Source organism: Prionailurus viverrinus, chromosome D3 (assembly GCF_022837055.1).
Source record: "Prionailurus viverrinus isolate Anna chromosome D3, UM_Priviv_1.0, whole genome shotgun sequence".
Lineage (NCBI taxonomy): Eukaryota > Metazoa > Chordata > Mammalia > Carnivora > Felidae > Prionailurus > Prionailurus viverrinus.
In genome coordinates this window covers 33,423,196-33,447,752 of record NC_062572.1, presented here as the reverse complement: position 1 = coordinate 33,447,752, position 24,557 = coordinate 33,423,196, and the positions used below count along the sequence as shown (strand labels likewise).

The following is a 24,557-nucleotide window of genomic DNA, read 5'->3' as shown; positions in this document are numbered from 1 at the left end:
CACACACACACACACACAAAACATAATGTTTTTTGTGTGCCTCCTGACTCTTAAAATGAAAAAACTGAAACCCACAATTTCTGATGACCTAATAATCCTAATGTGAAATATTGGCTGAAATTGAGACCAGAAGATAAGTGACCACAGGTTCTGTGAATTAAAAATGATTTATGAGCAATAAATAAAGATTACATGAACATACAGATCAAATGGGTTTAATATATAAAGGTTTTACCAATTTGACAACAAACTTCATATATTGAAAAAATATATATATAAAGGTTTTATATACTATGGTTTGATAAATATATAACTGTTATTTATATATTCATATATTGTTACATGAAACTGTATAATATAGAATTTTATATATATTATACAGTTTTATGTATGTGTATATGACTGCTCAGAACATCAGTGCTTTTGGTAGATTAATTATCCTTGACTCCTACAGAAAGGGTGATTAACTTAACCTAGCAAAGTATTGTGAACAGGAGCAGCTCAAAGAAAGGCACAGACTACCTCTCAACAAACATTTAGAGTGTCTAGGGAAGGGAAGGGGAGGGGAGGGGAGGGAAGGAAGGAGGGGGAAATACAGTGTTAAGACAACTATAACAGAGAACAAACTGTTTGAAAGTACATGGAAGTACATCTTCAGTATGACAGATTCTTAATTTTTTTTTTCAACGTTTATTTTTATTTTTGGGACAGAGAGAGACAGAGCATGAACGGGGGAGGGGCAGAGAGAGAGGGAGACACAGAATCGGAAACAGGCTCCAGGCTCCGAGCCATCAGCCCAGAGCCTGACGCGGGGCTCGAACTCACGGACCGCGAGATCGTGACCTGGCTGAAGTCGGACGCTTAACCAACTGCGCCACCCAGGCGCCCCGACATATTCTTAAGGTAAAGAGAATTGCAAAGAAATCTACAATTTTACGTAGAAGGTTTGTTGTTGGTAGTATAGTTGGTAAAAATTTTTGAAACTATTTTGTATGTGTTGTAGCACTGAGCAAATAAATACAGTGATATTGCTGGGAATTATAAACTGAAGGAGAAGGAGCATACAATCCTAACATGTGGGAAGGAGAGGAAGAGCCTGTGGTGGTAAACTGGAATTAGAGGTATTATCTAACTTCAAAAAAAACATACTCCTTAGCTTCTCTTCCAAAAGAGGGAGAAGCAATAGTACCCCATTTTGCAAGAGCACACCTAGCCCATTCTCCCTCAAAGGAACCAGGACTTGGGATTGGCTGACTCCACAGATGGGACAGAGAAATTACAAGATAAGCTGGAACATCTTTTTCCACCAAAAAGTAATGAAGTACTCAAAGAATGACAGAGTGATGTCAAAAGGACTTGTGAGTCCTATGAAATAAGATTTTTTTCAATGACCTCTATTATAAAACTGAAAATTATTTCCTATTTTTGTGAGAGTGCACAACCACTTCTGTTTATTCAATATGACCCAGTGACTAAATCATGCAACTACAGAAATGTGGTTAACTACGAAATGCTTGACCACCTACACTATTCTGCCATCCAAATCCCTGCCCAGACTCTGACCCAGGAATCAGAAAAATCCTAATTACATGACAGCAGAGCTAAAAGGAACCTTGGAAACGATCTTGCCCAATCCATTCATTTTACCAATGAGTAATCTGAGCCTGAGGAGTCAAATGACTTGCCCAAAATGACAGAGCTAAGAGTAGACTCTAAGGCTCCTGACCTTTGTCATGACCTGTCCTCCATTCCCACTTGCAGTGGCCACTGGGGTTAGGATAGGGGATTGCAGAGGTGCTATCCCAGCTACCTACCAATTATAATACTGTATCTGGGGAAATGGGAAAATGTATTCCTCAATTTAACAGTTGGTAAGAAATTTTCATTTGACAACTTTTGAGTCCTCTATCAAAGGTCAACCACCTGTTTTCCAAAACTAAACCTAAGGAATCCCTCTAAAACCTAGAATCATATAACTTCACTTTCTACAAGTACAGTAAACTAAGCTGATGGTAGGCCTAACCAAGGTTTCAGATTATTAAATGCAGTGAATTCTTTCTTTCAACAATTAAAGTTCTAACAACTTTATTATTATTAGGTTAATTAAAAGGCCAGATTAACTATCTGATGATGTAAAATAAAAGGAAATATCTGAAATGATACTTAATATTAGGTTTCAAAATTTTCCAACATTATCATTGTACTTACACTCTAAGAAGAGGGATGATATGCATAGCAAGCCAAAACTTCAGCTCACTGTTTCCCAAAAGGAATGAGCATTTTAATAATGCTGGAAGAATCAAGGCTAAATTTTTTTAGGCCCTTTTTTTTAACTGATTCTGAAATATCTGATCTGCTCTTAAGATTTACTAGACAAGTTAGTTCCTTCATGTCCTAGGAAATGGAAAAATCAACCTTCCTATAAACTGACATAAAATGGCTTTAAGAAACAAACCAGCCCTAATGTAAAATGTCTGTCATAAAGAAATCCTCAACTAATACAATGCAAACATTTTAAATCCTAAATATTAGTAATCAGACGCTTCCATTCAACAAGTCTACTCAATGTTACCAGAAAGAGCATTTTGGTGAACAAACCTTAGAAGACCACGCTGGTCTTAGAAGACCACGCCTGGGTGGCTCAGTTGGTTAAGCATCCTACTCTTAATTTCAGCTCAGGTCACTATTTCATGGTTTGGGAGATCAAGCCCAGCATCGGGCCCTGTGCTGACAGCTTGGAGCCTGCTTGGGATTCTTTCTCTTCCTCTCTCTCTCTCTGCCTGTCCCCCGCCCCCACACACATGCATACCCTATCAAAATAAATAAATAAACATTAGAAAAAAAAAAAAAAAGACCACTCATAGTCTTGGCTGTTCAGATTTAGGCCTAACATAGCACACTCTCTGAAATGGCCTCACCTCAGTGGAATCACAAAATTTGATGAACCACACAACTACACGGTGGAAATTAAGGTACAGTTTCAGAAAAAATTCAAGATGTTCATGTAGATGAATAATACTTGTAAGCTAGTAGAAACCTCAGTGTGCAGCTGAATTGTCTGTCACACAGCCACGTTATGAATATGATTCAAATTAGCTGAATAAGAAGGCGGCACACAATGCCCACCAAAAAGACACAGGGCCCCTATAATCTTTATGATAAATAAATAGCTCTCAGAATTATTCTCCAAATTTTCCCATGGGACCAAATGTGGGCAATGTTTGGGTCCATCTGTGAAAGTATGTTCTTTTTTTCATGCTGAAACTGAGCATCAGTATCAATAGATAAACCCTGTCCTCCTGTCAGCTTGCCTCTGCCCCCTCATTCATTGAATAAATATTTGCTAACACCTACTAAGTACTAAAATACTGATGATATAGCAGCAACCAAGCCACACATAGTCCTTGCTCCCTTTTTGAAAGAGAGGGAATGCATGAGGGAGGGATAGGGCTTACGTTCAGTGAACACAGACCCAAAGAAACAAATAAAATAACTACAACTGGTAATAAATGCTATTAAGGACAGAAAAGGGAGAGAGAGAAAATAACAGAAATGATCCAATTTACAGTGGTCAGACAAGATATTTAAATAGAGATCATGATGTTGGGTAGCGTCTAACTACAGGGTTGACAGAAAAACCTGTTCTAGATCCCTTGAAGTGTTTGGTTGGGTGGGGGGGGGGGGGAGCATAAAATGCATTTAGAAAGACAGGCAGGGGTAGATCACACAGGCCTTTCAGGACAGTGTAAGGAGTTTAGATTTGATTTTAAGGACAATGGGAAGCTACTGGAGGAGATTAAGCAAGGGCATGAGCTGATTCAAGGTGGGTTTCCCAGTTGGTCCTGCTCTGTGGAGGGTCAAGGTGAAAGCATGAAGGAGGGGGGTGGCAAACAGGGGTGGAGTTGGGGAAAAGCAATGAGCCCAGGTGGTGGCAGTGACCAGGAAGCAGAGAATTAAGATATAATTTAGAAGCAGAATTAACAGGATTTGCTAATGGATTGTACTGGGAATGGAGCAGGGTGAGAAGGGAAGAATGATACCCTGGACAAGCCATGTTTTCAGGAACAGCATTCTCAAAGACTTGATTCAAACCAATCAACATCAAGCTTAAGTTCAAGACTCAAATACCCTGAGGGCACCTAGCTGGTTCAGTCAGAAGAGCATGCAACTTTTGATCCTGGAGTCATGAGTTTCAGCCCCATGTTGGGTGTAGAAATTACTTCAATAAATAAAAATAAACGTAAAAAAAAAAAACCAGAACTCATACTCTGTAAGAGACAAATATATTAAGTACACTTTTGGGACAATTTTTATATGAAAACTAGAGAAAAAGTACAACTTTGAACAGTTAGACCAAAGTTTAATAATAAAATAATCCCTACAGCCTAACCACACCTGAGTTTCTTAAACATCATGGCCGTTAAAGGCTCAGAATCCACGACCAGATGTTTCAGTGTCAAAAGTTATGACACTGAAACTGTACAATCATTAGCTTATACCTATGTCCCCCAACAAAAATTTTTTGCCAAGTAACATTTATAGTGAAAAAAGATCTATACACTTGACACAAGAAACAGTCATATAAAGGATCTTTTATTTGTTAAATGATCAAATCATTATCCACTATGCCATACAATCTCACTAGGATAGCTACTGAAAGATGAACAGGAATTTAGAATTTAGATATGGGAGAAAATTGGTATACTTGCTAACCAAACAAAGATTGTGTGTTCATCAAGCTCCTCTTCTTGGCCTGGCTGTCAGGAAGAATGAAATAAAATATGATGTTCCACTACCACAAAAGCCTTTTCTTCTTCACACCTGTTGATAATTACCCTTTCTCTTAGCTGCCTTGGGAAGGCAGTGTGGCAGAATAACAAGAGCAAGCCTTTAGACTTGGACAGACCTAGGTTCAAATCTCACTTCCATACTTACTAATAGTGTGATGTAATTTTAAAATATTTGTGTATTTATTTTTGAAAGACAGAGAGGGAATGCATGCGGGAAGGACAGAGAGAGAGGGAGACAAAAAGAAGCCCAAGCAGGCTTCACACTGTCAACGTAGAGCCTGACACAGGGCTCAGACCCATAAACCTTGAGTTCATGACCTGACCCAAAATCAAGAGTTGGATGCTTAACCAACTGAGCCACCCAGGTGCCCCTGTGATGTAACTTTAAAGTAAAATATTTCCAGGGTTTTCCACCTTCTCATCTACTTAAAAAAAAAAAAAAAAAAAAAAGGAATAGTATCTACCTCACGGGCTTACATGAAAATTAAGTGGAAAAAAATGTTTTGAGGGGCTCTGCACAATGCCCACTGCAGGAGCTCAGCAACTGGTAGCTAAGCTTACCACTATTAACCCTGTGGAAAGATGAGAAATGTAAATACATTAAAATAGAGTCCTAAGAAAAACAGAGCAAAATGCTTACTAGGATTACAACCATGTAAAAGAGGTTATCGATTTTGAAATAAAGAAGTAGCTAAATCACATGAAAAAATACTATAAAATTCAACTCATTTTTATACTTCTTGTATAGATCTTTAAAAGCTACTACCTTTCACTCCATACCTCTCCACAGAGGTTCCTAACACATAGCTTCCCCCCAATTCCTTATGTGGTGGTGTCCAGGATGATGACACTCAAATGGTCAACAACAGCTGGAGCTCAGCAATGGCTCAGGAGGAGGTGGTGGGGAGTGAATTGTCATTAGGTATTACTCAAAACTGGGGGCGCCTGGGTGGCTCAGTTGGTTAAGCATCTGATTTCGGCTCAGGTCATGATCTCACGGTCTGTGGGTTCAAGCCCCGTGTCAAGCTCTGTGCTGACAGCTCAGAGCCTGGAGCCTGCTTCAGATTCTGTGTCTCCCTCTCTCTCTGACCCTCCCCCGGTCACGCTCTGTCTCCCTCTCTCTCTCTCAAAAATAAATAAAGATTGCCTGAAATGGCAATCTCGATAATCAACCCATAAATAAAAATACTGTAAAGTCCCCAGAACTTACTACTTTACATGGCAAGGTGATTCTGAAGCTGTGATTAAGTTAAGGCTCTAGAGATGGCGAGATTATGCTGGACCATCCAGGCAGGACCAATGTAACAAAGAGCTTTATGAGAGACAGGAGAGTCCAAGAAGGAGCTGTGATGACAGAAGCAAAGACTGAAGCCATGTGAACGCAGGAAGGGGGACACAGGCAAAGGAATATGGAAAGTCTCTAGAAGTTGGAAGAGGCAAGGACCAGATTGTCCGTTGCAGCCTCCAGAAGAAATATAGCCCTGAAAATACCTTGATTTTAGCACACAAGACCCATTTTCAGACTTCTGACCTCCAGAACTGTAAGCTAATTTTGTGTTGTTTTAAGCTACGAAATTAGCGATGACTTCTTACAGGAAATGAATACACAGACCATGAAAAAGTCAAAGCAATATTACATGCTCTCACCATCTCAAACCCGACCCCAGGCTACCCTGTGTACAGGAGAATCCCATGCAGAATGTTCCAGAGTCAGAACTCGCCCACTGAACACAAGGTAATGGAGTACAGTGGTTAAGAGCAAGGGCTCCAGGCCAGACTCTTGGGGCTTGAATCCCAGGTGGGCTGCTGGCTAAGTTTAAGGCCTCTATACTTTAGTCTCCCATTTAGAAGGCAGAGGCTAAGAAGAGTACCTATCTCCTGGAGTTGTTGTCAAGATCAAAAGTAATAATCCAACTAAACTGCTTAGCCGACTGAAGGTCTCATAGTAAACACTTAATATGAGCTTAATATGAGCCATTTAAGTCTTTGACCTTCTCTCCAAGGAGGAAATAAGCTGAAAGACTCTTGTCTTCCAAACCCAAAAAACTGTAAGTCAACAGACCACTGGGTCCCTCAGATCCCTAGGTATAATTTAACGGGCCCTCTCCTGTGCCTTGGCCTGTAAGTTCGAGGGGTCTCCCGTGTGTCTACACACTGTGTTGGCCCAAAGAGAACGCAGCTGAGCTTTCATAAATGTATTAAACTTTCCTGAAATGTGACTCACAGGAAGGAGTTCAGTCCTCGCCCTCTCACCAACTCTCTCCTCCCTGTCTCCTCAGGGTAGCGTAAACGGTTGCCTTTTACTGCCAGTGCATGCCCTTGGCAGTCTTATCTTGCCTCTTAAGTGCTCCTTCCAAGACTGGCAGCACTCTATGAATGATTCTAGTTACTATAATTTTTCATCTCCCTACAGTGAACATCTCTGGTTGAAAACTTCACTTAGATATTCTACTTTTATAAGACATCAACCTCAAGGGAAATGCTATGACCAGTGGAACTACTCTGAACACCTCTACCAGAAATGCATTAAAGCCAAAGGCATCCATCCAAACTACCCGGAACATTTCTAGAAATACATGCCATTCAAACCAACCCCTGAAATGCTCTTTTAAACTCCAAGAAAATAAATTATTTTTAATGAAATATCTCATTAATACTTAAAATTAATCCAAAGCAATCGCTTTATGTAGTTGAAACACATTGTAAATGCCAGTGTAAAACCTTCATTTTTACAGCTGAGGAGGCTCAAGCTCTAGAGATAAATGATTCATTGAAGGTCAAGGAACTGTGACCAGTTACCCAGGCTGCTGACCCACTAGTCGTCCTACGGTCTCCCCTGGCTCAGTAAGGGAGAGGCTGGGAAGCAATGGATGCCTAAAGGTGAAGCACAGAGTCCACACTAGTGGGAAATACTAAAAACAAACTTTCTAAGTATCACTTTGGTTTATTTGTTCACTGATCATGACTAATAAATGCAGATAGAGAAAAAAATATGCTGTTAATGTGAGCCTTATGCCCTCTTAATAGGACAAAGAATCCCTTGACTAATCAATATGAACAATACATTTAATCACACTTTGTAGAACTTAAAGCATAATCTTACTATTTTAAAGAAGTGTAGAAGCATAAAGGCATCACATGTTTGCTTCTGTAACACGATGTTGCTCTTAGAGGTAACTGACTTTGATCCTGGTCAGGAATAAAACCTCTAATCTTAATACCACTTATGGAAAAAATGTCACCCATCTCTTCATTCATAGACAGTGTCTATGTGACAGGCCCTTCCAGAACCTGACTCTCCTTTCTTGAGAACTTCTAACTCCTATTTGTAGACTCTGCCCTAAGCCAGGCTCTGTGACCTTTCATGTCAGTTATCTTTGCCATAAATCTCAACTTTATCTTAATTCTGAAATATGGGCTTCTGCTTTATTTTTGAGGCCCACTCTTTACTTTGTATCCTAGATCCCATAATAAAACCCCTTATCTTTAAAAAACCAAAAACAAAAACAAAAAACCGTGGCTTATTATTGCCAGTCACTTTCCTAGGGATTATAGTCTAGCCCTTGGACCTCACATCAGTGACTAAAACCAACTACCAGACTTTCCCAGCATAGACCACTTACTGGCTCTTATCTGTATCACTGTCTACCTTTTCTGGCTCTGCTTGCTCATGAGATGAGCAAGTCCTGCAAATGGATATTGTGGGGCCTGGCTGGTGGAACGAACACCCCTGATTGTCGTCCACCCATGAAGGCAGGCTTCACCATCATCATGGCCACCCTCCAATCTAGGAGTAAGTTTGGTCCAGACCCCACACCCTCCCAACCTGTTCTAGAGTGACCAAAATTGATCTTGTTCTAAAAAGAAAGTTTTAAAAATGTTTTAATTATTAGAGTGTGATTTTTCTTTCTATTAAGCAACCTTAATTAACTAAACTTTATATCATCTCATTGAACAAAAATCATTAAAGGTCAAGTATTTTCCACTAAAAAATAATTTCAGCATGTTCCACCAAAACTCAAGTATTATCTTTGTGTATTTTACGTATACAAAATTTATATAGCAAAAAGGTTTAATCTTTTGTGCCAATTCAAACTGGATGGTAATGACAGTCTTACCATCTTCAGAAGAGTTGTGAGGGCAAGTACAGGGTGGAAGGTGTCCATAGCCATTAGCAAGGTTTGCCATGGGAACAGACAGGAGTGACAATACAGAAGACACATTCCTGACACTCCTGTGTTAGAGGACAGGATGATGGAAATTGTGTTTCTTTTTGTAAACAGTGTGGATTTGGATTAAAATTTTCCCTGCCGATATTAATTCAAGCATTAGGGGTGCCTGAGTGGCTCACTCAGTTGGTAAAGTGTCCGACTCTCGATCTCAGGTCAGGTCATGATCTCATGGTTCACTGACAAGGTGGAACCTGCTTGGAATTCTCTTCCTCTCTCCCTTTCCCTCTGCCCATCCCCAACTCAAGTGCATGCCCTCTCTCTCTCTCTCAAAATAAACTTTAAAAAAAATAAAGCATGTTTAAAAAAAAAATTAATTGCTTAAATTTCATGAGGCTTCAGAAGAAATCCACTGAGATCACAGCATACTATCACCTTATTCAAGAATAAAGAAGACTTGGAGGGGAACCTCCCCAAGCTAAATTATAAAAAAAAGGACTACCAAGTGCCAGTTCCAAACATTCCTGTATTTCCTGTCAAGTGAATAATTCTGGTTTTCATGCATTTCATAAGCATTTCATAAGTGCATTCCGCTTAGAATCTCCTCTCCCACCCTGGCATCATGTATGAGACCATACTAGCCAACAGAAACCTTGTCAAAGAGGTATCTCAAGTACTTCTATTCGCAAACGCAAGCTCCTTTAGTTATACTGCCATAACTACCACCCATGTTCACTTACCCAAACATGTTATGATATAAGCTTCAGAGCTGAGAATTAAAACCACACCTTCTACTGCCTACTCCTGTATCTTCCGTGTTACCATGCAACATTAAAGAGTTGATCTGCAAAGGAACTTGGTAGGAATAAATATGACTCCACAGGAAAAATATTTTTTCCAGGCCAATTTAGTTTCTAACAAGTCATTATCTTCCCACCCTATGCTGCCTCTCCTGCCTTCCCAACAGCCAAGTACCCAGGTGGGAAGTCTGAGAGCCTTCCAAGATTCCTTCCTCTTTCTCACCCCCACATCAAACACCAAAGGGCCTGCCGGGGTGCCTAGGTAGCTCAGTTGGTTAAGCCTCCCACTCTTGATTTGGGCTCAGGTCATGATCTCTCAGTTGGTGAGTCCCACATGGGGCTCTGCGTTGACTGCATGGAATCTGCTTGGGATTCTTGGTCTCCCTTTCTCTCTGGCCCTCCCCTGCTTGTATGCTCTCTCAAAAATAAATAAACTTAAAAAAAACAACAACAACAAAAAAAAACTAAAGGGCCACATCCTGTACTATTTCCTAGATTGCTCTCAATCGGACTCTTTCTCCCCGAGGTCTGCCCTTGTTCAGACCTCCGTCATACCATAAATACTCCCAACTGGTTAGGCAACTTAAAGGTTACTAAGATCTAATGATAGTATGAAATGTCTGCTGGTGTCTCTGCCCTTGTTTTTAGCCAATTCAATCCATCTTCTACAAAACTCCCATCGTTACCTATTCAAAAAGAGTAATCTGCTTACATCATTTTCCTGCTTAAAATCCTTATATGGCTCTCTATTGCCTATACAGGCTAACATACAAACTCAACAGTGCAGCACAAAAACATCCTTCATAACCTGATCCCAGCCAACATACCTTTCTAGTCTGTCTCATTCTCCACCACACCCCCACACATCCCATGCTCCAGGCACAGCGGACGCCCACTGCAAGGAAGACAAACAGGTTCAACTTCACGTGCCAACTCCAAGTAAGTGGTAGTGGCTGCCTGAAGCAAAGCTGAGAACTCTGAAGCTGCTTATAAATTTAGCAGCAAAAATGCAATGACTGATGAAACAGTGTCTGCTTTTGGTATGGGGAAGTGGGTGTCAGCACAAATGCCATTCTACAATTTACGTACTACTGTTCTTTGAATAGTTCTTCCACATTTCTAAACCTTGTACTTGTTGTTGCTTCTGCCTAAGTGTCCTCCCTTTATCCCACTGCTCATCCTTCAAGGCCTCCAGAAAATTGGTCTCCTCTATGAAGTCTGCCTTACATCACAACAGCACAGTCACCCTCTCCCTTAGGCTCACACGGTTTTCTGTACATGTCTCTATCACTTTAGAATTACTGTAACTGTACTGTAAGTGTTAGTTTATGCACCTGTGATCTTCTTGAAGGTATGGGTGCACTTCATTCTTCTTTGTATCTTTAAACCTGGTACAGTACACTTAGAAGGCACTCAAACACTGGTGAAATGAATAAATGAAATCGTGGGATGGGCGATTCCTCTAACATGATATTATTGCTAAAATCCAGGAAGATATGGCCAAGCCCAGAACCAGACAACCTGTGGTGACTGACAGTGGCATTCTACCACTATTCATCACCTATTTCTCTATATATCTTTATCTCTGAAAAATACAAGATATGAGAGAAGTATACTGGGTAGAAATTTGGCTTCCAATTAGACTGGGCCATGAATGGGAAATATGAGGAAAAAAGACAACAGACCCAAAGTTTTAAAAATACATTAGCCCAAGTAGCATAAAAAGATCTGAGAGTCAGTTTTCAGAAGTTACATATGGATCAGCAAATCCTGCTATTATTAGTGATATAGCCTTTCCATATACATGACACTAATCAAATCCTGATGAAATTCATACTAATGTCCCAGATTGGTTTTAATTCTTAAAATTTGGGAGTGGCATCAGGGAAATGTAAATCAAAACTACAAGGAGGTGTCACCTCATAGAAAATGGCTCAAATCAACAACACAAGAAACAACAGGTGTTGGTGAAGATGTAGAGAAAAAGGGACAATTGTGCACTGTTGGTGGGAATGCAAACTGGTACAGCCACTATGGAAAACATCTCAAAAAGGTAAATATAGAACTACCCTACTACTACAAAAACACTAATTGAAAAGGATACATGTACCCCCTATGTTTATAGCAGCATTATTTACGATAGACAAGATATGGAAGCAGCCCAGTGTCCCATCAATTGATGAATAAGGAAAAAGTGTTACAAACACACAACGAAATATTATTCAGCCATAAAAAAGAATGAAATCTTGCCATCTGCAATGACATGGATGGAGAGAGAGTATTATGCTAAGTGAAATAAGCCAATCAGAGAAAGACAAATACCATATGACTTTACTCATGTGTGGAACTTAAGAAACAAAGCAAATGAGGAAAGGGGGTAAAAAAGAGGGAGAAACAGAGACACATAAACAAAGAAACAAACTTAATTACAGAGAACAAATGGATGGTTCCAGAGGGCAGGTGCTTGGGGGTATGCATTAAATAGGTGATAGGAATTAAGGAGTACACTTGTGATGAGCACTGGGTAATATATGGAATTGCTGAATCACTATATTGTACACCTGAAACTAATATAACACTGTATGTCAACTAACTGGAATTAAAACAAGAACTTTTTAAAAAATTAAAATTAGGGATGCCTGGGTGGCTCAGTCAGTTAAGCATCCAACTTTGGTTGCTCAGGTCATGATCTCATGGTTCATGGGTTCGAGCCCCATGTTGGGCTCTGTGCTGACAGCTCAGAGCCTGAAGCCTGCTTCAGATTCTGTGTCTCCCTCTATCTGACCCTCTCCTGTTTGTGTTGTCTCTCTTTCTCAAAAATAAGTAAACATTAAACATTTTTAAAATAAAAAATTAAAATTAAAGGTGCATGTGAGCAGCTTGGTCGATTAAGTGTCCAACTTTGGCTCTCAGGTCATGATCTCACAATTCATGAGCTCAAGCCCTGCATCGGGTTCTCTGAAGTCAGCACAGAGCCCGCTTCAGATCCTCTGTCCCCCTCTCTCTCTGCCCCTACCCTACTTGTGCTCTTTCTCTCTCTCTCTCTCAAAAATAAATAAGAACATTAAAACAATCTTTTAATAAAATTAAAAAACAAAATGTTTGTGAGATGCAATCATTTTGGAAAAAAACTTTTGGCAGTACCTATTAACACTGAAAATACCCAACTACTATGAACTAGCAATTCTACCTTTAGGTATATACTCAACACAAATGCTATATTCGTTCACCCAAAGATCTGCTTAATAATGTTCACAACAGCATTTTCCATAATTTCCAATAGCTCAATATCCAAATGTAGGATCCAAAAAATCAAACAACCATGGATAAATTATAGTATATTAATACAAGGGGGTATGATACTAAAATGTGAATGAACTACAACTATATGCAACAATATAGATCAATCTCAGAAAGCTCAGAGAAAAAACTCACGCATTAGGCTGTATAATACTAGTTGATTCTGTACACATAGGTTCAAATATATGCAAAACTTATGGTGTTATAATTCATGACAGTGGTGACTCTTGGGGTGGTTGCTGACTGAAAGGGTATACAGACAGGTCTGCTGGGATGTTAATAACGTCCTGTTCCTTGACCTGTATTCTGATTACACAGTGTATTCACATTGTGAAAATTCATCATTTATAATTTATGCACTTTTCTGTGAGTTATACCTTAATGAAAATTCGCTTTTAAAATAAAGACAAGATAGAGACATTTACAAATAACAAAAACTGAGTGAATTTAATAGTAACAGACTTGCACTAAAGTAAATACTAAAGAAATTCTTCAAACAGAAGGGAAATGATCCCAGAAGAAAGTATAGTAATGCAGGAAGAACTACAGAGCATGGGAATGGCAAATATGTGAAAAAATCCAAATGAATATTAAATTGTACAAAAATGATGTCATATTTTAAATCTATGATAAACTAAAATACATGTCAACAATCATAAAACAACAAAAGGAGATCAACGAAGTTAGGATGTTCTAAGATCTCTGCACTGTCCAGAGAATAACACAGTAAGTAGTTTATATGAGATTTTAATAAAAATTCAATAATGCATGTTTGGTTAAGATATTTTATGAGCATATCACAAGAATATATTTTATCCACACCCTATACTCCAGAGCAGTAATGCAAATGCATGTTTACAAAATGGACAACTATTTCAAATGTGATCAATCACCAACATTCTGTATGGTTCTACTGCAGCCTCAGGGACAGCTAGCCCTGAGTATCCATAACTACTTATAACAGGAAGGCCAATGATGACAAGATTTGTCCCAAACCAGTTCGTGACCACCCACATACTCCAGTCACTCCATACTGGACCCCAGGCCACATTTCACTGACCTCCCCTCAGCTCCAGTATATCCAAGTTGATATCCCAATCAGGCTCCCCTGGCTTTAGCCCCCAGGTATCTCTCCCTTTGGGTAAACAGCGTGTACAGACTGCTCTCTCTCAACCTCTGTATTCAACTTGGCTCTATGGTATTCATTACATAACTGCAGAAAAGATGTGGTAGGCATGCCAGTAAAAGCGAGATACCAGAAAGAGATACCTCACAAATCTAACAAAGTTTGAACACCAAAAAGAACTATGCCTTATGCTATTTGAATTCTTCTTCTATATTTAAAACAAAACAACACCAGCATCAACAATCATACCCCGTGCTGGGCTCCTGAGAGGTATGTCTGATTGTAGGGCCAGGACAAAATACATACACATCATAAACCTTAAAGTATCTTGTAGCACCAGAAAGTATAGATGTGCTCAAAAACACAAAAGGATAGCTGCATGTCAAAGGGACACAGGAGCCAACATGAAGGAGCTTCCAATGGCTACAGCTGGAACAATTTGAGCAACAAAATAACATGGTAATGAATAACGAAGTATAAAATATACATGATTCCAGAATGATATAAATACATAAATGGGGGGAAAGGGACAAATCTTCCTTACAGAAGAAGTCCAAATAATATTAAGTAGTAACAAAATATAAAATTATATTAAAATTAAGTAATATAAAATTAAGTAGTAATAACAATATTAATTCACCCCTCCAGGAAAAGGCCCCCTTCTCGAATGCAGGCTAGACTTAGTGACTCCTTTCCAAAGAACAGATTGTAGAAAAGGTAACTCTTTACTGGAGAAACCCAGCAAGTAAGTGCATATCCCCAGTGGTGTCGTGTCAATATTGTATGCCTCCATCCTACGTGATGAGAGGAGCCCCTTTCCCTATGTGGTAATAATTCTTTGCCCAAACACATAATCCCAGTCTAGTCAGGAAAACATTAGGCAAACATAAATGGAAGGATAGCCTGCAAAACCCCTGACCAGTACTCCTCAAGACTGTCAACTCAGGGGAAACCAGGAAAGTCTAAGAAACCACAACAGACCAGAAGTATTCCATACTGTATTATGGAATAATACAGTATTCCATATTATACAGGAAAAAGGCCATTAACAGAAAAACTAGGGAAATCCAAGCGAAGTATGGAGTTTAATTAATAGCAATGTGCCAGCGCTGGCTTCTTAGTTTTGACAAACAGCACAGTAGAAGATGGTAACATTAAGAGAACTGGGTAAGAAGTACACAGGAATTCTCTGTGCTATCTTTCAAACTTTTCTGTATATCTAAAATTATCTCAAAATAAAAAGCTTATTGGGACACCTGGGTGGCTCAGTCGGTTAAGCCTCCAACTTCGGCTCGGGTCATGATCTTGCAGTTTACAAGTTCAAGCCCCACATCAGGCTCAGTGCTGACAGCTCAGAGCCTAGAGCCTGCTTCAGATTCTGTGTCTCCTTCTCTCTCTGCCCCTCCCCCACGCTCGCTCTCTCTCTCTCTCTCTCTCTCTCTCTCTCAAAAATAAATAAACATTTAAAAAAATGTTTATAAAAAACCCACTATTTTTGGGAATAGGCAATGTTTTCCTCAGAGTTTTAAACAAATATCTAGAAGAAGATTGTTTCTCTTTTTTCTACTTAGCCAACAGGAAGCAAGCAGGAAACATAATATGGCTCAGATGACACTATTATGAAAGCAGGATGGGAAATGTTGCCATTTTACAGAATTTGTGATGCGGGAAAGTGATTCTGACCTTAGAAATAAAACAGGCAGAGCGTGACTCGTCATCTCTCACCAACATTTAGTCCTTGGTAGATCAATGGTTGTTTTCTTCTAAAGATGAGTCATAATTCTTGGTGAGGCTAATGGCTTTCCAAAAGAACCCCAACTTACTTAAGTACCCATATCTGTATATAACCAAACTCTTTCCACTGTTTTCCTCTGCAGAAGGCAGAAACACAGATACAAAGCACAAACGCACTATTGCACAATTTCTGCCAAAAATGTCTGTGGCTACTCTCACATAATGCAACACAACTAGAAGTATGTTGGAGGGTAAACTGGAGTCAAGTGACAGCAATGTTACTGATTATGGCTAAAATATCTTAATTTTGTAAATGACTACCTGAACATATCACTGAAGCCCCACCCAGGGGCCTAGAAGAGGCTTGTGTAAATAAGTGGGCTCAGGGTTGAAGCTGCACTAGCTTCGTGGTAAACTTCCCACTGTGTTTATGTTTTATCTTCTCTTCTTCAATGTCTAAAACAATTTATTTTTATATCGCTCACTGCTTACACAATAGCAGGAACTCAATTCATGTTTTTAAAATTTAATTACCCAACATATTTGGACATACTGTTCAAATGGAATAATCCTTACCTATTACTGTGCCTGATAAGACATTTCACCAACCCCTAATACCATCATTCACCCCCAAACTCTACCCTGGACACATACACATAAATCTCAAAAGTTCCTTCCATTTAATGATCAGGATGTGAACACTCAAGAATTATACCAAGAATGAACAAGAATTAATCTTTTAAAATATGTTTTCACTATTTTAACCTTCTCCACAACTATTCGGTCTCTCTTTAAAATCAAATAGTATATTATTCCAGGACCAATTCTCCCACCAAATTAGCATGAAACTTGCTGAGAAGTTGACAGATCATGTCCTCTTTTCAAAGTCCAAACAAAGCCTGAATGTTTCCTATACCAAGGGATGCCGTTATTAGTATGCACGCAGGCTTTCATTGTTCCTCAAAGGAAAACCTAGTACCAATCTAAGATTATTTTAAATCAAGATGTGGTCATTTTAAATGTTCTTTATACATCTACCATTATAGATACATTGAAGATTTTGAAACCAAAATCTGAAATAAGTTTTTTTTTGGTCAGATGAGTATTTAAGGACTAAGAGGCTGCTGAGAGACCATGCAATGGATCTAAGCTCTAATACTGCTGTTATTAATAATTCTTTGTGGCATCCCAGGGGAAAAAAAAAGTTTTAATCTTTCAAAGATCTGGAATATAACCTAAATTCCATCAATGACTCTTACTAAATAATGTGTATAGTAAAATGTGTTCCAAATGCCAGTTAGGTACACTGGTGACAAAGAGCAGGCTCTATATGTAGACCCTAAGTGTCTTTAACTCATTTGACAGAGGTGTGAAAGCAAAAACTTCATCAAACTGTTACCAGACAATAAGGTCTTACTATGGCTACAAGTACATAAACATTGGGTAAAATAAAAATGTTAAGTTATCCAGCTAAGAAGAATCATAAGCCCTCTTGATTCTAAGCAAGTTTCCTTCTATCATCACAGAAATAACTTCACAAAATATACTAATTCATGATTTAATCATTTTTACTCTTAAGACATCCTTTAAAGAACTAATATTTTCTTCTTTAATTTATCTCCTTCAGTCCTTTATCACACTGCTTTCATAGCCATGTTAGTATATGGCACTAGATTATATCTTAATGCTAAATAAAATTGCCTATTCCTTTTTTTTTTCCGTATTGGTCTCATTTCCGTGTCTCCCACATCTTTCATCATTTTCCGATTTCTTTTATAAAGTATTTCTAATTTAATTCAAACTGATTGTGAAAATTCCGGATGTATCAACACTGTTAAAAGTAAACAAGAACTAAAATCAATTACTACTATATTCAACCCCAAAACAAGTTCAGAAAGCATGTGAGCAACATGCATCCCACGCATCTATGGGATTAAGAGGAGCAATACTACTGATAGGGAACCAATACCACTTGTTCATTCATTCAACAGCAGAGGGAACAGTGGCCAGCTGAAAGACTCACTCACTGGAGGATAACCGCCAGGATCCGATTCTCCACTCTGAACACAACCCTGCGTACCACTCATCATCTGCTAGACCAATAGTTCTCAACAGATCACTTTGCCCTCCCAGGGGACATTTAGACATGTCCAGAGACATTTTTCATTGTTATGACTTGGGGGAGGGGATGGGTAGTTAGTGGCATCCAGTGGGTAGAGATCACGGATGCTGCTGTACATCCTATACAGGCACAGGGAAGCCCCATACCGAATTATTCATCCAAAAATGTCAATGGTGCTGAGACTGAGAAACCCTGACCCAAACATTTGTCCCAATTCTGAGTAAAAATGCAGAATTGCAGGACCAGAGGCACCATGGTGTGAAAGGACACAAAATTAGGGGAAAAAGGAAACTAAAACTTACTGAGTATCTGCTACATACTAAGCCTTGCTGTTGTCATCTTACACGCATCATCTCACTTAAACACTCTCTCGTGAAAAAGTCATCTATTCTCATTTTACAGATGACAAGGCTGGACTCAGGGTGACTGTATATGCAGAACTTGAGTGTCTTTAACTCATTAATTAAGGGAGGTTAAGGAAGTTACTCAAGGTTACTCAGCTAGGAAGGGGAGGAATCATGACCCAAATTCAAACCAAATCTGTTTCTAAGCCTAGAGGTTGAAAGACCTGGATTTTATTCAAAGTTACCAGTATGAATTTAAGCAAGTCCCTTATTTCCCTAAACCTCCATTTGGAAATAAATCAATGGGTAAATGTATGAAAATATAAATGCTGTTGATTGCCAACAACATACATGATAAATGCCCTACAATGAAAAAGTACTTCTTAGAATTGAAGTGTCATGATTACCATTTTTCCTTAAAAACAATTTATACATGTGCACAGTATAAGTTATCATTAATTTTTAAGAATCAAGATTAAGTGCTCATTTGTACCTTCTGTAGCCATGCAACTACTCTTAAAGCCTAGGAGTAAATAAATTAATATAAACAACATTTTGGTATGAACTTCCTAAAGATTTTTAATCGGTCAACCCTAAAATGCTCAAGACTGTATCAACAACTTTGGTTGGGCTCTCTCCACAACTGGTAGCAGAAATCATGAGCAGAACTAAGGAAGAAGATGGGGTGCCTGTGTAGCACAGTTAAGCATCTGACTATTGACTGATCTCAGTTCAAGTCATGATTTGCTGTTTGTGGGTTCAAGCCCTGCATCAGGTTCTGCGCTGATGGCTTGGAGCCTGCTTGGGATTCTCTCTCTCTCTCTCTCTCTCTCTCTCTCTCTCTCTCTCTCTCTCTCTCCATGTCCCTCCCCCCCATTCCCTCTTTCTCTCTCTCAAAATAAACTTTAAAAATTAAAAAAAAAAAAAGAACTAAGGAACAACAGAAAATGTTGTTTATAAATCCATTGCCACTACTGCAGGGGAAACTACTATTCTCTCCATGAAAAGAGTATTACATTGAGGTCAAGATGTTATCACTCATAGGAATGATGCAAAATAATAACGATAATTCATTTTAACTACCACCAGAATACACCCTTGTCTTTGACAAGTAAACTACTGTAGGTCCATAAACATAACGTAAACCACACTCTTCTGGGATCAAGTTCAGAGAAAGATAATGTAAACTGCTGTTTGTTCCTTCCAGAAGTCACCAGTACCAAATGCTACTTCTAAAAGGGGGGTGCAGGGCACCTGGGTGGCTCAGTTAAGGGTGTGATGTCTGAGTCCAGCTCAAAGGTCATGATCTAGTGGCTTATGGGTTCGAGCCTCTTGTCAGGCTCTGTGCAGACAGCTCAGAGCCTGGAGCCTGCTTCAGATTCTGTGTCTCCCTCTCTCTCTGCCCCTTCCCTGCTTGAGCTCTCTCTCAAAAATAAATAAACATTAAAAAAATAATAAAATAAAACGGGGTTGCACCCAACATTATTTTCCTTAGAAATTCCAGATTCCAAGGCATGGCTTTGCTGTATTTTATAATAAATTTATCTTTTAATATCACATTAATACACTGTAAGTAAATTATAATCCCGAGTATTTTCCACTAATGTTAAGTCAAAACTTAAAAACAATAAACACATCAAATAAACTAAAAACTATTTGAAATAAAATAATTTCTAAAGAATTATAAAGACTCAATTTAAATAAATAAAAGTTCTAAAATGTGTTTAACACACACACACACACACACACACACAAATTAATATTCTGGTGGAATTGAAAGAATTGTTATCCATAACCTTGAACGTTTTTTATTTTAAATAAGGATTTGCATTAAATGTCATTTTACTAACTACTTATGAATTACATCTTTCACCGTTAGCATTTTGATACTTTCATCAACTTTTTAAAAGTGAGGGCAGATTATTTCTCTATGTTCTTAACATACTTGCCTCTCAAAAGACTGAATTACATTAAAACTGACATGAAAAACCTATTATCAATCCCTTCATCACCATCACTAAATCTGAGTAAGCCCTAGCTACATATTAACGTGTAGGTGATAATCTTGAAGAATTTACACCAGACAATGACCTAACCAAAATCCATTTTGTTTATCTGAAATCCTGTCAACGTTTGACTCGACAAACCTGTTTTTTCATCACAACAAATTCTAATACGCAGGTAAACAGCAGTTGTTTTATAATTTTCAAGAGCTAGATAGAAATCATTATTTAATCTCCTTCCATCTCTCCCAATATAACATAATTCTCCTCGGGGCTTTTTATATTTCCTAACCAAAGGAATTTGTTGCCAAATTAAAAAAAAAAAATACTATTAGCTGACTATTCATTCTGAAAGGTGTAATTTTCGTGACAGCAGAATTAAGTATCCTTGGTGAGATCTCACGTGAACCTTTCATAGCACCTATCACATCATAAATGCAACCCCAGTAAATAGCCCTGGCATGTAAGTATGTATACATAGCTTATCACGAAAAGGACCCAACCCATTCCATTTCCCAAACAAGACGCGGGCAGCTGTCCTATGACAGTGTGTACAATTACCAGCACCCTGGGCAGGTCGGATGGCCCAGCAGGAGTGCGGAGGGCGGCGCAGGCCCGCCCAGACACCCTCTTCACAGCCCCTCTTTGTGCCGCTACCCGCCCCCCACCCCCTGCTCTGACCTACGTGGGGCGCCGCTCCACCACAGCGCCAGCACCACCCTCCCCCGCCGGCCCCAGGCCCGGCTCCTCCCGGTCTCCGTTGGGAGGTGGGGGGTCGCGGGGCGGAAGAGCCGGGCCCAGGGACTGCGAGGGAAAAGGGGGGGGGGGCCACAGCGGGGATCCTCCTGTGGGAGGTAAGGGTCGCGGAGAGGGGGCAGGGCCCAGGGACTGCGAGGGAAAAGAGGGGCCGAGGAGGGGGTCCTCTCGTGGTGGGGGGGTGGGAGGGGGGGGGGTCGCGGGGCGGAAGGACCAGGCCGGGGACTGCGAGGGAAAGGGGGTCGTGGCGGGGATTCTCCGCGGGGACGCAGGTCGGCGGCCTCACCCGCAGCGGGGGGCGGCTCTCCCGCGTCGCCGGGCGCCAGGGTGACGGCGCCGTCCCTCCAGACACGGATCTGCGCGGCTGAGCGCACGCGGTGGCGGGGCTGGCGGCGGCCGGCGTCCGCGGCACGCAGGGAGCCGCAGCACTGGTAGCACACGGCCCACGCCTGCTCCTCGTTGATGGGCTGGTTGTAGAGCCTCAGTATCTCCTCCAAGCTCAGCGCGTCCGGCGGGCCGCCCGCCGCCTCGGGGTCCGGCGGCCCCTCGCCACCCGCCGGCTCCGCCCGGGGCTCCCCGCCGCCCGCCGGGCCCGCCGGCTGAGCCATCCCGCGGGTCGGCGCTGCGCTCGGCCGCCGCGCCTTGTGCCGGCGTCTCTTCAGGTCCGGAGCATCGTCTCGGCGCGCCACCGCCTCCTCATCCCCGGAACCGCCCCGCCCAACCTGGCCGCGCGCGCCGCCGCGGGGGACCAGGCAGGGAACGGGGCGAGGGCCCGGCGGCCGTGGGCGAGCGGAGCGCGGCGAGGACGCCGCGGCCGTCCTGACCAGGCCGCCGCTGCCGCTGGCAGCCCGTAGCGACGCGATGGCGTCCGCCGGCCCCGCCCCGCGCCCGTCGCGCGCTCTGTGCCCGGGCTGCGGAGCCGCCCCTCTAGGGGTCCGTACGGCTGGGAGTGCCGGCGTGCGCTCCGCCGCCGCGCTGATCATTCCGACCGCAGCCATCCCCCGCCAAGCGGAGAGGCCGCTGGCGCTGGATCCCCCTGAAATTGGCTCGCCGGAAGTCTAATTAGGAACTCGAACCCAGCCTGGAGCGAATTCCTAATAAAGGTCTGTTGAACTGCTCCGGCACCGGCTCCCAGGCTGCCCCGCCTGCCCCCATCCACCGCAGGGCGCTGATCCCGCGCCTCCTTCAAGCCTGCACGCGGTTTCTCTTGACCAGCCGACTTCGTACTGAGCCCGGCCTCGCTCCTTCGTCATGTCCCGGACCCGCCCTTGCTCTTTCTGGAGTAGCTGTCGCCATCAATATACCGTATAATTTATTTAGATGTATTGTTTATTGACTAGGTCCTCCCATGTTCATTGTAAGTCCCAGGAGGATGGAGGCCTTTTATGGGTTTTGCTCACTGACTTCCCCAAGCGCGTAGATCAGGGCCTGGGATATAAACATTTTGTAAATAATTTGTAGACATTAATTTCGGCATCCTTCCGGATTCATTTTGTAACATTTCTAAAACTCCTCACTAAGTCTCCAATGATCACACCCATCATAGTGCAATTAACCCAGTAGATTCAGACAATGTGGAATTGATATCACAGTAGCAAAATTGAACTGAGGGCAATTAGCCATAGAATTAAAGAAATACTGTACTCCCGAGGGCCTTGCTGAATTCATTAAGTTATGCAATAAAACATAATTCTTAGATAAAACAATCACTCATTGGTAAATGAGTTTACTTGGTAACATTCCACTCTGAGGCTAGTCCTGTGTCAGAACTTGACAGAGTTGAAAGCATCAACCAAGTAAGAAATGTATACTAACTACCAATAAAACTTTTAAGGCAGTTTGTGATATTAGATCTCACACTCTTAACAACTGCATCTTGCAGTAGAAATTACAGAGGTCTATTATTTATGCTTAAGATACCACATAGAGTAGTAGTGGGGAGAAGAGAGAAAATCAAAAGGATATTTTTAAAAAGAGTAAGGAATTAAAAGAGAGGGGAGAAAAAAGCTTCACCCTAGTCACCTTATGATAATTTCACTACAAGAGATAACAAAACCCCCCTTAAGTAACATCACTTAATCATAGGTTCATAATTCCATTTGCAAAAATGTGCTATGTGTGCCAATGCCCTGAGAAGAAAGGTCTAATTCCTTATATAGATGTGGAGACAAAACCCCTTGATTTAAAAATGGGAGAACATTCCCAAAATTTGACATTTAAAAAGTTTAGATCCTGTGTGAATTTTGAAAATAGAGGGCTTTAAAACAGTCCCGACAATGCAGAAAACTAAATGGTCTACTTTTATGGACACCACCACCATCTCCTGGCTGTATAAGATATTGCTGTCCTGTTTCACTCTGATAGCTACAGCCAACCAAGATCAATTACATTTTTGTTCTTATCTTTACTCCCCCCACAAAAGACAATTTAAGTGAATTAATGAATTGATGAATCCATGAGCCAATCACTTGCTACTCCTGGCATAGGGCAATAAATAAATCTCCAAGTAAAGGTTAACAGTGAAGGGAAGAAGGGAGTGGAAGTGAAAGAAAAATCCAAATTTTGCCTCAAATGTTAATATTAAAAGATGTGTTCTTTAAAATGACTCCACAACAGGATTTTTTGTCCTTTCCTAAGTGATAATTTTTAAGCATACAAATACATTTTGGTCACAGGAAGATTACATAAAATAGGTGTTGTGTGTGTGTTTTCTTTTTCCAGATACAAAATCATGACTGATATACTGTATTTCAAGTAACTTTCTGGCCTTTGTGAGTTTATATGGAATTAAGTTGAGGCAAGATGACAAGTAGAATGTTGTTTGATGTATACAGGAAAAAAGGATAAATCTCCAAAATCTTAGCTATCTTCTATTATAAATCTCTTCATTATATAACCTGAACACTTGACACATTTTTATACAAAGACAGTATACTTCTACTTTTTATATGATTTTCAGAACCCTTTGAAATTTTGATAAGCCCCACGTCCATCATCACAGGTGACAGCTGACAACTCAAAGACTATCAGAGGTCCATATATTCTCAGGGCTGAGGCAGTACTGTGGAATGATTTGGCACCTTCCCATTTTCTCATTTTCAATTCAAATTCAAAGATTCAGATACCTTCTTGTAGAGTATATTTTGTTCCAATTTCTGTCACTGATTTTATTTTTTTTTTCTTGGCTTCACCACTTTAAAAAAATTGCTCTATGTAGTTAAAATGTCTGAACAATTCAAATCAACATGTAAATGTCTCTTTCAAAGTGCTGTGAGATCTGTGAAAAATAGTGGCAAGTATTACTCTGAATATGATTTTAGTTTTCATTGATTTTGTTGCTGCATTTACTAAAAATGGAATTCTTGAAATTTTTAATCTTATATTTACTTATCATTTTTGCAGGATAAATGTAC

At 40.5% G+C, this 24,557-nt stretch overlaps 1 protein-coding gene across 6 annotated transcripts in view; it reads right to left on the bottom strand.

The window, feature by feature from the left end:
- SPIRE1 (spire type actin nucleation factor 1) overlaps nt 1–21,996 on the bottom strand; it is a 209,775-nt gene extending 187,779 nt beyond the window's left edge. For 2 of the 6 annotated variants that reach the window (XM_047827151.1, XM_047827152.1), the window contains exon 1: nt 21,431–21,996. In XM_047827151.1, the coding sequence (XP_047683107.1) occupies nt 21,431–21,752 (322 nt within the window). In that variant the 5' untranslated portion in view covers nt 21,753–21,996. Of the gene's footprint in view, nt 1–6,000; nt 6,040–10,586; nt 10,604–15,868; nt 15,888–20,949; nt 20,972–21,430 lie in introns of those variants that run through there. The other 4 variants (XM_047827156.1, XM_047827154.1, XM_047827155.1 and 1 more) reach the window with 4 other exon arrangements.
- Between the last annotated feature and the right edge of the window lie 2,561 nt (nt 21,997–24,557).